This window comes from Corylus avellana, chromosome ca9, assembly GCF_901000735.1.
Source record: "Corylus avellana chromosome ca9, CavTom2PMs-1.0".
In the NCBI taxonomy this organism is placed as follows: Eukaryota; Viridiplantae; Streptophyta; class Magnoliopsida; order Fagales; family Betulaceae; genus Corylus; species Corylus avellana.
In genome coordinates this window covers 17,981,764-17,998,011 of record NC_081549.1, presented here as the reverse complement: position 1 = coordinate 17,998,011, position 16,248 = coordinate 17,981,764, and the positions used below count along the sequence as shown (strand labels likewise).

General features: G+C 37.8%; 3 protein-coding genes across 6 annotated transcripts; 2 read left to right on the top strand and 1 right to left on the bottom strand.

Annotated features, from left to right (window-relative positions):
* The first annotated feature begins 2,053 nt into the window (after positions 1-2,053).
* LOC132192022 (serine/arginine-rich splicing factor RS2Z32-like) lies at positions 2,054-7,220 on the top strand. Of its 2 annotated transcripts, none has more exons than XM_059607202.1 (7): positions 2,054-2,113; positions 4,390-4,509; positions 5,169-5,208; positions 5,347-5,442; positions 5,991-6,208; positions 6,302-6,397; positions 6,521-7,220. In XM_059607202.1, the coding sequence occupies exons 2-7, from the start codon at positions 4,400-4,402 to the stop codon at positions 6,993-6,995; spliced, it is 1,035 nt and encodes a 344-aa protein (XP_059463185.1). In that variant the 5' UTR covers positions 2,054-2,113; positions 4,390-4,399; the 3' UTR covers positions 6,996-7,220. The 2 variants fall into 2 exon arrangements, with proteins under 2 accessions (XP_059463185.1, XP_059463186.1); XM_059607203.1 differs by having other exon boundaries at positions 2,068-2,113; positions 4,393-4,509.
* Positions 7,221-8,363: 1,143 nt separating this feature from the next.
* LOC132161976 (uncharacterized) lies at positions 8,364-12,003 on the top strand. Of its 2 annotated transcripts, none has more exons than XM_059572208.1 (5): positions 8,364-8,652; positions 11,077-11,155; positions 11,255-11,342; positions 11,479-11,606; positions 11,730-12,003. In XM_059572208.1, the coding sequence occupies exons 1-4, from the start codon at positions 8,413-8,415 to the stop codon at positions 11,570-11,572; spliced, it is 501 nt and encodes a 166-aa protein (XP_059428191.1). In that variant the 5' UTR covers positions 8,364-8,412; the 3' UTR covers positions 11,573-11,606; positions 11,730-12,003. The 2 variants fall into 2 exon arrangements, with proteins under 2 accessions (XP_059428191.1, XP_059428190.1); XM_059572207.1 differs by having other exon boundaries at positions 11,733-12,001.
* An 838-nt stretch (positions 12,004-12,841) lies between these two features.
* Positions 12,842-15,666, bottom strand: LOC132161975 (uncharacterized). 2 transcript variants are annotated; one of them, XM_059572206.1, is made up of 5 exons: positions 15,363-15,666; positions 15,040-15,215; positions 14,059-14,257; positions 13,223-13,477; positions 12,842-12,912 (listed from the first exon to the last, which is right to left on the bottom strand). In XM_059572206.1, the coding sequence occupies exons 1-4, from the start codon at positions 15,439-15,441 to the stop codon at positions 13,254-13,256; spliced, it is 678 nt and encodes a 225-aa protein (XP_059428189.1). In that variant the 5' UTR covers positions 15,442-15,666; the 3' UTR covers positions 12,842-12,912; positions 13,223-13,253. The 2 variants fall into 2 exon arrangements, with proteins under 2 accessions (XP_059428189.1, XP_059428188.1); XM_059572205.1 differs by lacking the exon at positions 12,842-12,912 and having other exon boundaries at positions 13,056-13,477; positions 15,363-15,665.
* Between the last annotated feature and the right edge of the window lie 582 nt (positions 15,667-16,248).

The window sequence follows — 16,248 nt, the reverse complement described above, 5'->3', positions numbered from 1 at the left end:
TTGCTATTAAGTTTTGGGGTTAAATTAGACAATAAAAAAGGTGGAATGTCCCTTATACCTCTGTAAAATTAATAAAAATTATAAATTTACCATTGAATTAAAATTTTTTTAAAAAAAAGTAAAAGAGAATTTTTTATTTTTTATTTTTAGAAAAAAAAAAAAGGGCTAAAGAATTCATAGTAGCCATGGGTTACTTGACTAACAGCCTGACGTTCATGGGGGTTTTGTGAAGTTTCTCTTTATTTATTTATTATTTTCAAAAAAGTTGGTATTTTGAGAATTTTCTCGTCATCCATTATGATCTTTTTGCTAATGAAAATTCTCAAAACACCAATGTTTTTGAAAATAGTAAATAGAGGGGTGACATTGCAAAGTTTTTAAATTTCACCACCCGACATTGAGAATTTTTAAAATTTAGAAGGGTGACATTGCAAAGTTTTTAAATTTCACTACCCGACATTGAGAATTTTTAAAATTTAGAGGTGTGATTGCAAAAGCACTAAAACATCGAGTGTAAGTGAAGTTTCCCTTAAATCTAATTTTTTTTAGCATTTAATTATGTCGGGGGTTACATTATCAACTTGGCAAAAGTCGAATTTTCTTCTCAAGATATCCTCAACTTTTTGCTCAACTCAGTATAGTCTTCCACTATAACTCGTATGCTTCTTCGCATTGAACTACTCAATTGATAAGCTTGACATATACAATGCACAAAGACTTATTTTGAATTGTTGTCTGCTATGATTTCATGTTCATTGAAGTTCTGCACAATCTCATTCTTCAAATTTTTTGTCCATCTCTCAATGATATATTTCTCTAGAAGTGCCTTAATATCTATAACATCAAGAATTATTAAAGCATAAATACACAAATTTTCACGTCAATTTTTGGTAAAGCATTCTGTTGGGTGATGGATCGGCCACTCAAAGCCCAGCAGATCTCTATGCCCGGTCCAATGAGCAAGCCCACTTGGGAGAAGCCCGGGCCAAGACATAATCGATCCAGACTGAAGCATGGCTAGCCCATCGAGGACATAACAGTCTCTTCACCAAGGGTACAATAGTCATTCGGCAAGCGAAGGAAACTCACGTTCATGTGTGATACACCCAACGCCCAAGCAAAGCCCCCACATTTACCAAAACGTGGTACAACTGTCAATGTCGAACCAAGACACGTGTACCCAAGAATAACTTGGGAATCCACGTCCAACATAAGCATGGCTAAGCCACTCTCCAAACCCACGATCTCAGGATTGTGAAGTAACCTACAACCCATAATCCACTTCGTCATACACTACGCACAATAGATCCTCGAGAACATGGAGCTGCGAACTCTAGGACAACAACTGCTACCTGATGCCTATAAAAGAGAAGCTCCAATTCATTATTTAGTAATCACAATTCTCTATCAAGCTCTCGTTGCACATATGTTCTCCCTATCTCAAAACAAACACTGACTGCAGCATCGGAGTTATTCCCTTCCAGTACACCCCAACAGCTCTTATCCTATTTTTTTATTTTGCAAACCAACGACTCTTTGGACTTCGTGCCACATCACTCCTCGAAAAACTGTCATCAACACCTTCTTTCTCTCAATTTTCATTTATAAAAAAAATATATATATATATATTCAAATTCCGGTCTTCATAGTACTAAACAATTTTCTTTACTTTTTAGATGATATTTTTTTATTAAAATAATATTCTGATATGACATAAATATAAAAGTAGTTTTAAGTATTTTTTGTTTAGAGTTATTATTATTATTATTGCTGCTGTTGTTGTTAAAAAGTAAAATATTTTTTCCCATTGAAGCAATCTTGACCGTCCGAAATAAGCAAAAGGGCCATGAGCCAAAGCCGATCCAAAGTAAAAGACCATCCACATGGTTGACTCACACGCTTGGAGCCAAGATCTCATTGGCCGGTGAGGCACGCAAACCGCGTGAGCTAATCTCGTTTCTCCATCCGATCTGAACTGTTCGATTAATAGAAACGCATCCTGGCCGTTGGAACTGACGGTCCTTTTCTATAAATAACAACTATCCAATACCAACCGTATATCTGTTCGAAAGCGCTAGGGTTAACAAATTCTCGTTCCATCACCTCCTCTAAGGTACGAATTGGGAAGAATTACATGACTTGCATGTCAATTAGCGTTTACAGGGCCTAGAAAGTGAATTTCTTCTTCTTCTTCTTCTTTCAATTTACCTTTGTATTTTTTGTATGATACATCTTTAGCATAAAGTACTGTGATGTGGGATTTTTATTTTTTCCTGATTTTGGATGAGAGTTTTGTATGCAACCGTGCTTTAAAGCTGTTGAATTTATCTCTGTATTAGGGATTTATTAATCCTGGGTTTTTTTCCCGATGAATTTGGTATATGTATGTCTGTGAACGTATCTATTGTACATAGAAACTGAGCGATGAGATCATTGATTTATGTTATATAGGGTTTGATTTTGATGGTTGTGTAAGAATATGAACCTTCACGGCTTAAGGCTTTTGAAAAAAGCAAAGCGATTTTAGGTTGTGCTATCTGGTTGTTGAGGTTCGGTGGTGATGGGTGGAGTTACTATTGTTGTCTTCAACGTGTGATCTTGTAGGCAGAGATTTGAGATTGTGGTCTTGAGTGCGTTCCTTTTATTGAATTTATGAGTTTCCTGGTACTGGAGAAAACATAATTGGAAGTTTTCTGAATAGTTTGGGTGCGGAGTGGAGTACCTTGCTAAAGAGGATTGGTTTTCACATGCTCATGAGCTGTGCTGACCAAAATACTGCTGAACAGGCTGAAATTTACTCCGTTTCGGCAGAAATTTGAACATCATTAAACCAACCAAAATAGCCAAACAGATCATAGAAAAAAATCAAACTGCAAGCACCAACCACCAAAATTGCCTGAGCATAGAGAGAAAGAATAGTAAAAGTAAGGCACCACCAACTATCGAGAAGCTTTTTCCACCAACCACTGAGACGAGCAAACTTGCCAACCATAGAGAAAGGAAGCAACTTTGCGCATGAAGCAGAGAATCCACTAACCACCGTAATTTCCCAAACATAGAATCCTATCACCTCACCATCAGACCCACTCTTATATGCAGATGAATCATCGATCGAGCACATTTCATTGCCTGCTAATTCTACCTTCTATAGCACCATTTTTACCAGCAACTATAAGACAACAATTTAGCAATTGGATTCTGCACACAGCAAAAACTAGGATTTCTTCAAAAAAATCATTAACCAGCTTAAGTTTCCGTTTCCCCCCATAGCTTCTGCTCAGTGGCTCGTCAGGGCAAGGGTTGGGGTGTGGAGAGAGAGAGAGACCACACCAATCAGGACCTAGGAAGAAAACACGGTCCGTATTCCGGCCAAGAAGAGCCGGACAGACGCAAGCTCCACAGGGGGGATTTGGGCTGTGGACAATGACTTCCCTTGTATTAAGTTGTTTATGATTGTTCCACTTTTATCGGGTTTGATAATGTTTGTCCGCTTAGGCCTCTTTTTCAAATCCAACTACTATGATTCTTTACTGCAAAATGATAAAGATGAAAAGCTAGACATTTACCTGTATCATTGTATTTATCATTGTATTTGTTGGAATTGTTCTAAACTTGATTGTTCACTTCACTATTAGTTATTAAAAACAAGGGTAAAGTCCATATATCCCCCTCAAACTACCACCCAATTGACAATGTTCTCCCAAACTTTCAATTGTAACAATGCCCATCCCAAAACTACATAAATTTGTCAATGCCCCTAATGATGAAAATACCCTTAAAATTTAATTTTAATTTTTTTAAAAAATAAAAAATAAATAAAAACCAAGGTATGGAATTTGAAAATTTTCAATTTTTTTCTTAAATAAAAAAATTAAATTTTTTGTTTTTTGTTTTTGTTTTTTTGTTTTCAAATTTACTGGAGTATTTTTGTCTTATTAAAAAAAATTAGGGTCATTTTTGTCTTTTCGCTAGCCTTGAGGGGGGACATTGTCGCAATTGAAAGTTTTTTTTTGGGGGGGACATTGTCAATTGGATGGTAGTTTGAGGGGAGTTTGTGAACTTTTCTCTAAAAACAATCTGTGAACTTCATTATTGTGTTTTTGGAAAGTAGCCATATTGTTATATGTTATTGCTTTATGTGGACCATATGCAGAGAAAGAGGAGAAATGATTGCCACATTTAATGGTAATTGTATGAGTGGTCTGTGCATTTTGTCGGTGTTCATATCTCTTCCTTTTTAGACTTTGTTTTTTTGTTTGAACCTTGCTGTGTAATTCTTTAAGGGACTCCTATGTATAGGTTTGAGCTCTTTCTAATTAATTTTTATTATTAATTTTTTTTGCATTGTTTGGGTTTGTTGTGGTTGCTAATGTTTTGATTTCCTTGTAGTAGCTTGAAAATGCCTCGTTATGACGATCGATATGGTAGTAAGACACGTCTGTATGTCGGTCGCTTGTCTACCCGAACACGTTCGCGTGATCTGGAACGCCTTTTCAGCAGATATGGGAGGTAATTGCTTTTCAGCCATGCTATCTCTCGCTTATCACTCTTTCAAAATTTATGTCCATTTTATGATCATTGTAGATAATTAATTATCTTGCTTTATTTTGGTAGTTATGCCATCAACGTAGTTTGACTCACATATACTGTTATTTTAGAATGTGTTATGAATGAAAGAACGATAATTAACTCCTATCTATGTATTATCCTTATTATCAGGTTAACTTGTTATGTGAATTGTATAGCAAGTCCTTAAATTAGCAAGCGATTGGTGTGAGATGTGGAGTATGTCTTCGAAGTGTAGGGGAATTTAGGTCTTTGCCAAGTTTGTTTTTGCGTTGGATCACCTTTAACTATTCATCATCTTCTGTGTGGGAACAATTTCCCCCAGGTGTCCTTGTAATTTAACTTGAATGATCTTGTTGAAGGTTTCTGGGGGTTTTGCCCTAACCAGGAGGGTCTTTTGGTGGGAGGGTGGCCTTGGTGGAATTGGTGGAAATTCTTGTCTAAGGGACTTGGCGATTCTTTCTGTTATGTTATAGCATGTTTTTATGCAAATGGCAACAATCTCAAACTGGTGTTTAGTTCGTCTGTGAGGGGCGAAGTATCATACACTTGCAGTAGTTAAGTAATGATGGCCTTACTGTTTCTGGCAACCATTTCCGCAGAGTACGAGATGTGGATATGAAGCGCGATTATGCCTTTGTTGTAAGTTTTACTCATTCCATTTTCTATATTTGCGAAGGCTCAAGTGCTTTGCCCTTATTTTCTTGTGAGAACTCAATTATAGATTTCACAAATATGGATGTCCCTTTGTTGGTTTCTGCTCTCACTTCTTGTTAACAGGAATTTAGTGATCCCCGAGATGCTGATGATGCTCAATATAGCCTAAACGGACGGGATTTTGATGGAAGCCGTGTTATTGTGGAATTTGCAAAGGGGGTGAGCTCTTTGGACCTCACGATTCTCATGAGTCAATCATTCTATCAAACTTTAATGCATATATGCAGTCATCGTGTGCTGGCCTATTTTTGACATTACTAGTTTATTGCATGTAGAATGCTATAGCTTCTGTAAAATTTAGTTCAATACATTTTACAAAATCAAATAATTGTTTGGCAGCTTATTTTCATCTGATAAATTTACCATTTCTTATCTGTTTTACTCTCTCATCCTTTTCTTGACTGCTTAGTGCCTGGCTAATTGAGAACCTTGGGGTCTAATTTTTAAAGACCCCTGCCTTTCCTATTTGGAAGTTTTAAATTATGTTTTAGTTGAATTATTCTGCCTAATTTCATATGGGTTCTGTTCATTTATATTAGCTTATGATTGCATGATTTATCATTTCCAGGTTTCCCATGTTGAGATTTTTCGTGCTTCTCGCTCTCTCTCTCTCTCTCCATTCTTTCTTATTTTGGTTTAAACTGGTTCTCTATAATCTTTCATCTGATTGATTTTTTTCCCCTTTTTTTGGCTTTGACATGGAGCAGGGGCCACGAGGTTATGGTTCTGGTTCTGGTTCCGGTTCTGGTTCCCGAGAACTTTTGGGTAGAGGTCCTCCTCCTGGATCTGGACGCTGCTTTAATTGTGGCATTGATGGCCATTGGGCCCGTGATTGCAAAGCGGGAGACTGGAAGAACAAGTGTTATCGTTGTGGAGAAAGAGGTCATATAGAAAAGAACTGCAAGAACAGTCCCAAGAAGATAAAGTAAACGTTTGTTGCTTATGTGTTCCTGTGTCAACTGCCTATTGCAAAAACATGGAGTACATTCCATTTCTTATGGGTCTACTTTTATTGCAGGCGTGGAAAAAGTTATTCATTATCACCAGGTAGATCAGTTTCCCCTCGCCGTGGCAGAAGCCGTAGCCGAAGTTACAGCCGAGGCCGCAGCTACAGGTGAGCTATGGATTGTTCATTTTCTTGATGTGGGTAAATGGTTCTAATTTAATCTCAAGCCCGAAGGAAAATGATGAGCCATGCAGTTTTCAACTTATTAACTTGATAATGTGTTCTTGCCAGCCGGTCAAGATCCCCATTAAGGAGAGAGAGAAGCCTTGAGCGTGAAGAGCGATCACGGAGCCCTCGCAACAGAAGCCCTGAGCCTGCAAAGGGGAGAAAACGCAGCCTAACACCTGACGAAGATAGCCCCCAGGAGAGACGCCCTCGCAACAGAAGCCCCGAGCCTGCAAAGGGGAGAAAACGTAGCCTAACACCTGATGAAGGTAGTCCCGAGGAGAGACGCCCCACTTCTCCCAAAAATGGTAGATTGGCTGCTGAGCAAGATGGGTCCAATTACAGTGAGAGCCCTAGGAGAAAGAGCAGAAGTCCTTTTAGCCCTGAAAGAGAGTCTCCTGTCGATAGGAGCTATCCAAGTCCTGAAGCTAATGGTCATGGCCGCAGTGTCAGCCCTAATGATAATGATGATAGGAGCCCTGTTGTTGATGAAGAAGATGGTGACAACGCCCGCTCTCCAAGAGGCAGTCTGTCACCCTGAAATATGTTTGTTGGAGGAAGTTTCATGACTCTTTTGCATATACATGGGCATCTATTAGAACAAACACCTGCTTGTATTCATGTGCATTTTGTCATATTTTAATTTGACTTCAAACTGGGTAAAACATAATTGGGATAAATGTGCAAGTTGAATTTATGATGCTAGTTTTGCGAGTTTTCGCTTTCTCCCTTATACAGGAAAAGCTTTAGCGACTTTGCCAGCCAAGTAATTTACCTGTCCCTCTTTATGGACATCTCTTTCTTAAATAGATAACTGTAACAGATGTACTGAAGGTTGAGAATTGGTCAATTGTGGGAAGCATTTCTTTCTGTACTCGAACATATCTGCAAGAACTTGTTCGTATGAATCGTGGAAAGCATTTGTATGCATATTATTTGATTAAGAAAATAGATGGAATGCGAGGGTTTCAAATTGCTTTTTGTCACTCGGTGGTTCACCTGGTATTATTGTAGTTTGAAGTTAAATACCACCATGTTTTTAAGGAGGGAAATGTTAAACACTATCACTCACGCTTTCATGTGTTTTCTGAAAGTGTGTTTGCTACTAGATTTTGGATGAACGACTATTAAATTTTGGATTCAATAATGATTTTTATTTTCATTTCAAAGACAGCACTTGAGAGTGAGAAAGTGAAAGACTTGAGTGAAAGAATGTGTAGCATTTCCCTAGTATGTTTAGCATTTCTTTTTTTTTTTTTAAAAAAAAGTTGCTCTTTTTTCCTGAATGCAATATCTTTCATGCATTACTGTTTCCTAGGTGTGTACTTAATGGTCCTCAAGTTGATCAAATTCTTTTATCAAGTTGGATTAGGCTCAAATTTTACTTTGTTAGGTTTAATATAATATCATGTGTTTTAAAAATTTCAAATAATACAATATATTACACCATGTACACTATTAAATTTATCAAATTTAATATAAAATAGAAAATAGAATGGATCCTAATCCGTTTTCTAATGCTACAACAACCAAGCACAACTCGGGATGGGTGTATATATGGATGGATTGAGATACATACAAAAGAAAATTTAAGGAATAAAAAAAAAAAGGAGGTGGGGTTTACATTCTTGAGTGAATATTGGATGGCCAGAGATGAATTTAAGTGCGGTCTAATCTTCCTACAAGAGACAGTAAACCTTAAAATATTAGAATATCTCGAAGTAATACTACAAGTCTTTTTTGTGTTTTTTTTTTTAAGTTACTTTAAGAATAATGTAGTTATTTAAATTATTATTGAACTTATAATTAATTATTATTAAATTTTAATCGAATGATAATTTTAATAGCTAAAGTCAAAATTATCGAATATAAAGCTTTTTATAAGTTTTTGAAGAAACCTGAACGATTTTTAACGACCACCAAGCTATTCAGTCGTCACCCACTGACCCAACGCCAGAATGCCTCACGCTATGTCACTGTACCCTTGCAGCACCGTGTTCTCGGTGGCAAGCCAGCCGCAGATGAGAGCGAGGACGAAAGCCGCGGCAAAGCAAAGGTCGAGCAGTGTCGGCTTCGGCCGCAGCAGGAAAGAGCCGTTGTGGCGGTGCGTGGAGGGCTGCGGGGCCTGCTGCAAGCTGGACAAAGGCCCCTCCTTTGTCACCCCTGAAGAAGTATTCAGTGACCCTCTTGACATTGAGGTTGGTTGGCTTTCGATTTTAAGGCTTTTTGCGCAGAATATGTCTGACAATGAAAATATGAACCCCGCTTATTGATAGGAAGCGGTTCTATGAGTGTAGATTTACTTACGTTAGAATTCTAGTTTTCAGCAAATGTATGAGATATTTTGTTTAACAACATACATATTTGACTAATTTAAACATTCCACGTTTCTTTGTTTCGAATCGAGAGGTCTTCCGAATGGTCGATTGGGATACTGACATGTGCTTTCCGGTTTATGATAGTACTAAAAGGAGAGCTAAGTATTCGAACATGATCACATAGATAGACAGACATTGGTAATTTGGTACTGTGTTGGTTTAATGATTGTTCGAAGCTAAAGCAGTCCGGGCAGAAAGGAAGGGGGGGTTGCCAATTATGCATATCGAGCTTACACGCTAATACATTTACCCAAATCTGTATTTAGTTCAATGTTGACATTAGGTGTGTAACAGCATAACTGCAATGCTATTGGTTAATGCTATAGTACAATGTTGGAATCCTAGTAGTTTGAGGATTAGAAATCCTAAGATTATGAGGCATATTCTTTCTTTATTGTAAATCTTAGTTTCCTTAGGAGAGGATTATTTTTGCCTATAAATAAAGCTCGTGTCAATAGGTTTACATCCACAAATTGTATCATAGATGTAGTTTGAGATTTCATGAGAAGAGAGAGGGAGGAAGGCTCATTGTATTTTTCCTTGATACTAGTGATAAAGAAACATCATTGTTGCTGCTTGTGGACTTAGGCAATCTTGTCAGACCGCAATAAATTCTTCTGTCTTTATTCTTGATTGTTCTTCTATTTTGTTGATATTTTTCTTGTGGATGTGCTACGATTTCTACTAGTGATATTAGAGCTTAAGGTTGTGTTGTCTCTTTTTGCTCAAGAAAAAATCTTGATCTTCAATTTGCACAGTTTTCTATGGCCAGTTCAAGTTCTACAACATTTGAGGTGCCTTTGTTCAACGGTACCAATTATACTATGTGGAAGTTGAAGATGCAAGTGGTTTAAGTCGAAGGGAATTGTGTAGTTGCAATTGAAGGGAATGAGAAAAAGCTTGAAGACATGAGTGATGAATTTTTTTAGCAAAAGAATGAGTTGGCTATGATATATATGTTTCTGACAATAGATTATTTAGTTATGTTTATCATGGCTGAGAAAAAGACTACTAAAGGCATGTGAGATAAGTTGCGTGGTATTAATCAAGGAAAAAGAATGTTAAACTGGATCCATCTCAAGAGAAACCTGTACAATCTTAGAATGAAAGAGAGTTCCTCGTTTCAAGAGCACTTAAATGAGTTCAATGCTCTTGTCAGTAAATTGACCGCTATTGGAGTCAATATGGATTAAGAAGAGCGAATTACTATTCTGCTTTGTTTTATGCCAGACTCATGGATGGTATAGTTATGGCTGTGAGTAACACTATTGATTTCAACTTTGATTCTACAGTTCACCGATTGCTTGTCGAAGAATCTTGCAGAAAAAATAGTGGAAATTCTTCTGGTTATGTAATGACAGTTAGAGGCAGAACTGCTAAAAGAGATTAGTGATAGTGGGAGAAATCATTCCAAGTTAAAGTCAAAATGGAAGAAAAAGAGAATGTGTTGGAACTGTGGTAAAAAGGGATAATTACCAAAGATTGTAAACTTCTGTATACAATCAGGAGAGACCCAGAACTGATGTGCCAGAGTTCAAAATCCCAAGGTAGTTCGGTGGAAGATGGAAAATCATTTGAGAATAGCGAAGTAATGTCTATGATTTCTTATGAAGATTTGAAACACCATTGGATTTTACACACTACTGGTACCATGTAGTGATTATTTTTACACTTATTGCCCATGTAGTTTAGTGTCTATATGGGTCATGATAACAAGTATGAAATAGTTAGAATTAGTGATGTAAGAATTACTATGTGTGATGGTGTTACTTGTACCTGATTAAAAAAAAAAAACTTCTGACGTTGGGAAAATTTGATGAAGTTGCTTACAAATTTTATGGAGAGCAAATTAAAGTTGTTAAAGCATTGGTTGTAGCAAAAGGATAATTGTTTGGTAGTTTGTATCAGTTGATTGGAGATGCTAGTGAAGAAGAAGAAAGAGGGAGAGGCTCATTGTTGCCTGTGGAGTGTGGATGTAGGCAATTTTGCGAAACCGCGTTGAATTCTTGTGTTTTGATTGTTGCTTCTTCATTGTCTTCTTCCTTGTTAATAAGTTTTATGTTAGAATTTGCATTAGAATCCTAGGTTGACACGATGGTTGCTGTGTAAGTATGCTGGACATGGTCTCCACTGTGCATAAGAAGCATGCTTTATGCATCTTCTTCTGATTGTTTTATCATGTGCAATTGGTTCTGAATCTAACAAGTTTCTTTCGTCTTTGGTATTAATGTTTGTAAATATCAGCTCTATAGAAGCTTAACAGGTCCTGATGGGTGGTGCATAAACTTCAATAAAGGCACACGAACGTGCTCCATTTACAACGGTGAGCATCTTCGTGGTCAAGACCTTCAGCAGTTTCTGTCTTTGAACTCTTACTCGTTATGGTACGTATGGACTTTCATTTTCTTTTATCCTCTGGCAGATCGTCCGTACTTTTGTCGTGTGGAGCCAGATGTATTCCAATCGTTGTATGGAGTTAACAAGAAGAAGTTTAACAAAGAGGCTTGCAGGTTTACTAATAATCTCCTTCTCACCCACTAAGCATTGTGGAAATTAGTATTTCTGTGTCCAAGATAAATAATATCATGAAACTCCATTATTTGCATTCCCTCTTGTAACAGCCTGCCTAAGTTGTCTTGGATGCAGTTTTTGTAGAGACACCATTAAAGATATTTATGGTCCCCATTCAAAGGAGTTGGAAAACTTCAATCGTTCAACAAGCTCCTCCGGTTTTAGTTAGAATATATTGCACTTCACTGCCTAGAAGGCTTAAGGTAACCCCACACCTTTATCTTCCTTTGTAGGGAATTATTATTCTAATTTAATAAAGAGTTATAGTAGTAGTATATGATGACAACTCTATGTGTCAGCTAATGGATCAATATACTTCATTATAGCAGGGGTTGAGCATCCTGCTTCCTCCAATGAGGAAAAGTCTTGCAATCAAGAAAAGAAATTTTGGAAGGCTTTTAATGCTCCAAAGAGCATAGAAGGCAAACTGCCTGGCAAACCGTTTGCTTCTTCCTCAAGTCCTTTACTGTCAGATTCGCATAATATCTGAAAGAATTTTCAAATATCAGAATTATGTTAAATTCTCAAATATATTGTACAAAACTTCAGCACAGTATTCCTGCTTGTTCTAATGTTTTCCAGTTTTGTATCTCACGGATTAATTGAATGAGTTCATTAGTATAGAATCTCTCTCTCTCTCTCTCTCTTAAAACTTTTCTAAAGTGGAAGGTGTTACTTCTGGGTGACCTAGTAAAAGAAATTGCATATGATGCTCTGGCAACCCATTTTCTGATGCCTATCTTTTTGGGTGCTTTTCTTCCCAAAAAAGATTCGAATTCAAGAAGCCTTTCTAGCTGGGTGACCGAATTAATGGTCATTTTGTGAATGGAAATTGGAATCTCTCATCAACGGTGGATGGTGCTAGATTTTGAGCCACCGCTACTTTCTCACTGCAGAAAAAGTGAATTCACTTTCCTACCTCTTTCCATAGCATATAAGTGGTTTTAATATCCCCTTTGCCCTTCCCAAATCTAGAACACTTATTAGTTCAAAAGAACATTTCAATGTAGGGAATGCTTAAAAGTTGCAAAAGGAGATACATTTTGCAATGACTACGTACGACCAAGAACTCGCCGACTATCGCCGTGCTCTGTTTGGCGGGAGCCCTAGTATTGCTGGCAATGAAGATCTCCATCGCTGTCCTGTTTTCGACCCAAATGTTCCTTTCCAAGAGGGAATTCTTGGTCTCATGTCTTCACCGTATGGTATAGAAGAGGAGGATTTTGCAAGCAGACCCTGGGAAGATTATGAGGAAGAGGAGCTGGCGTACAACGACAATTGGAATTGGCCGAATTGCTTTAGCGAGTGTCAGGGAGAGAATTTTTTCTCCCTTTGGGATGATACTCAGGACATTGGATGTGGCAGTGGTTTGGTGAAGATGGAAGACTTCTCTCATGGTGAAGAATGGCATGACAGTTATTTCAGTTATCACGAAGACACAGAAAACCGCTCCATTTGTGATTATTATCCTTGGGCTGTATATGAAGGAGAAGAAGAGTTCCATGATTTCTGTAGGCAAGAGCAAACAATAACGTATGGTTACAATCTGGATTATGAGATGAGACTATGTGAAAGTATCTTTGGCTACTGGCCTTGCCTGTTTCAGGAAAAGCCAAAAAGCACCTGGTGAGTAGAAAACTAGAGAGCAAAGATATGTAAATCCGTGGAAGGGAGATGCTTATTATTTTTACAATGGCATACATCTCTCACTTAAGAATACACTTTTTTTCTCATTTGCACTGTGAGACTGTCACGAAGTCCACAATTTTTGTTTTTTTTTCTTCTTTCCATATGCAAAATTGATGTAAGATCAACTCACTGTACAAATGGTAGCCAAGCTATATTATTCATCATATTACAATGCCAAGGCCCAATTCATCCTCAATGTCGTCCCCGTCTTCGAACAACTTCAGAAACCGAGCCTGATCATGTTCCCTCTTCCTCCTTTGCCAGTATTTATATGCAGCCACTACTCCGAGAATGGATACAGTTGAGACCACAGCAATGATCAATATGATTACAGCAACATGCATTCCCTTTCCTCCGTCATGCGAGTCAGATGCAGAATTGGAAGCTGAAAAACGGAGGTTAACGAAAATGTAACTATTATTTGGACTAAATATAATGTAATCTGGTCCTAGTCAGAGACATGTCAAGCAGAGAGGTGCTTATGCAAACACAGATTGAAATAAAAGTTTTATTTATTACAATGAAAAAGTAGCATTCAGGAGAGCAACAAATTACCGCATGATTGACTGGGTCTTAGACTCAAATCTTAGCACAAACCATTTATTTGATTTCCCAAAACACTCCCTCGATCCCTACCTATCCATTGTTATGACTTGTATCCAAATAGTCATTTTAGCCCCATAATGGTACCAACTGAAACTTATATTGACGTCCAAGAAATCGCAGGTCATTCCATTTTATTTACATAACATTTGAAGGCACAAAAGCCTCTTCTAGAATGAAGCCACAAACAAAAAGAAGAAAAAAATAGACGTAAAATGGGTCCAATGGGATGATCGTTTCCATAAAATGTTCAATGGTACCAAACACTCCTAAACTAACCCTTAACATGGCACATAAGGTGTAGAGCAATAGCATGAAATACAGCAAAAGCGACTTTAAGAATGAAAGTAAGAAAGCACTCACCATTTGCAAAAGGAACGCACTCCGGACACAAAAAAGTAGCATTAAATTCCTTGTCCTTGATTCGGATATATTTCCCATCAGGAATACTGAAGTCACTGGGACAAAATTCCCACTCTTCAAATTTGTCATCTGATTTGAACTTATCCTCCTCATAAAACCCACACCGCTTGCACTTTTTACTTGAAAAATCTGTCAGAGGCTGGAGCATAAAGAGTATAATTTCATTAGCAGCTCAAAATAATGCCACACTTAGTCAATCAATTGGAATTGATGATCCAAGAATTTATTTGAGGGAAGCTAAAGTTCCATGTGTTTTTAGTTACAAAGAAATGGCATATTACTCAAAGAACCAACTAAAGTGAAGCTCACATGGGCAGAGATTCACTTACATGTGTTCTTGTCAACACTAATGGTAAAACCCAAAAGAATAAAATCTGGAGAATCTAAATTTTGAGTAGTTCTCAAACTGTCCAAGTTGAAAGAACTTCACATACACACACACACACCTTTTGTTTTCTCAGTAGAGCACGCAAACAAGAATCAGTTCGAATTCAATCAACCTGAATTACTAAAATATGATAGCTGTGAAGGCTTTAGTCACCACAAAACATAAAAACCATCTCTGTTGCTAGCAATTATCCATCTAATGAAAATTTCAAAAGAGCAGTTGCCCCTTGTGTCCATAAAACCAGCATCAAACCAATTTTCAGTCGACATATCCCTGCAGCTTTACTCAAATTTTCAGAGTGCGTGGCAACAAAAGGCACCCATTGTGTGAGCTATGTACAACAAGCAAAATTCAATGTTCTTAACTAGGTTCCATTGCCTGCATAATTTCTCCCATATCTACAACAACAACTAGGGTGCTGTTCGATTAAACTGCTAGCATCATTTCACCATAACACATAGAAAACCCTTTTGAAAAGCATTCCAAGACAACCCATGCACTCAAAAGTTTACAGACAAAAACAAGGTTCGAACCTGCCAAGACTCTTCACCCTTGAAACTATACAAGACATGCACTTCCTTCACATCTGGCAGCATCGTCTTGTTCTCCCCTTTACACATGAAATAAACCGTTGGTTTTCCGTGGAGCCACTCGTGGGTTTTGAAAATCTCCATGAATTCCAGTGTAACAAATCCCGATATAACCAATCCTGAAAAATCAACGCCGTCACCAATCAGCCAGAATTAGAGAAGTTAAATATAGCTTCCCATAGCTCCTGATTGAAATTATATCTCATCTTGTAAATTCAATAAATAGTATTAATTAGCTCTCTGTTTGTTTACCGAGAAAGTTTTACCTGGAAAGCAGCTGAGGAAGACGGAGCAGACGAGAAAAACAGAACAAACCCTAGAACTCAATAGGTACCGAATCGACATAGCGAAATTAGTTTGGTCTTGATTTGGCTGAGTGGCTTAATTCTTCGGAATCCAAAAAGCACTAGGATTGATCACAGAAATAGACAACGAGCTCTTTCAACGACGGTGGCGTTTCGTCGAGACAGAGCAATGGCTATGGCGGCTTCGAGAATTTTCGTTTTGCGTGCGAGAGAGAGAAGCAGAGCAGACCGGTTCGCGCTGCGCGTAATTGGACGGGGGTGGCGTCTACACTACGCGGGATGCGCATTGCGCAATACTGCGGGATTTTGCCACGTGGGCTGGGCCACAATATAAGTGGTTGCGTGGCTTGATCTGAATGGTATTCTGGACGAGTGGGGAGAGCACTGTGACTCTGAAGTCAACGTGCTGGCCCGAACCGGTTCGGAACCATCCCTGGTCAGGACGTTGGGACCCATTGGCAGTTGGAAGAGGGAAAAGCTTCGGTATCATCGTTCTCAACTCCTCATGTGTATGTGCTCCGTGCATCGGGACCATTCATGCGTGGACGGTGGACAATCCCCGCCCAAAGAGCAGGGGACAGGAAAACTTGTAGGGATAAATGATAATGATTATCCACTTATAATATTCTCATCTTAGATAAGATTTTATTAATTTTAATTTTGAAAATTTTCTTTCTATAGGTATTGTCAATAAAATTATGTAAGAGACATTTAGTATGTCAATTAGAGTATTTGTTTTCTATTTTTAAAACTTCTTTTAAAACTTTTAGTTTTGAAAATAAATCGAAACCATCAACATTAAAATAAATATCATGTTTGAAAAAACTTTCCAGATTAAGACTTTTTT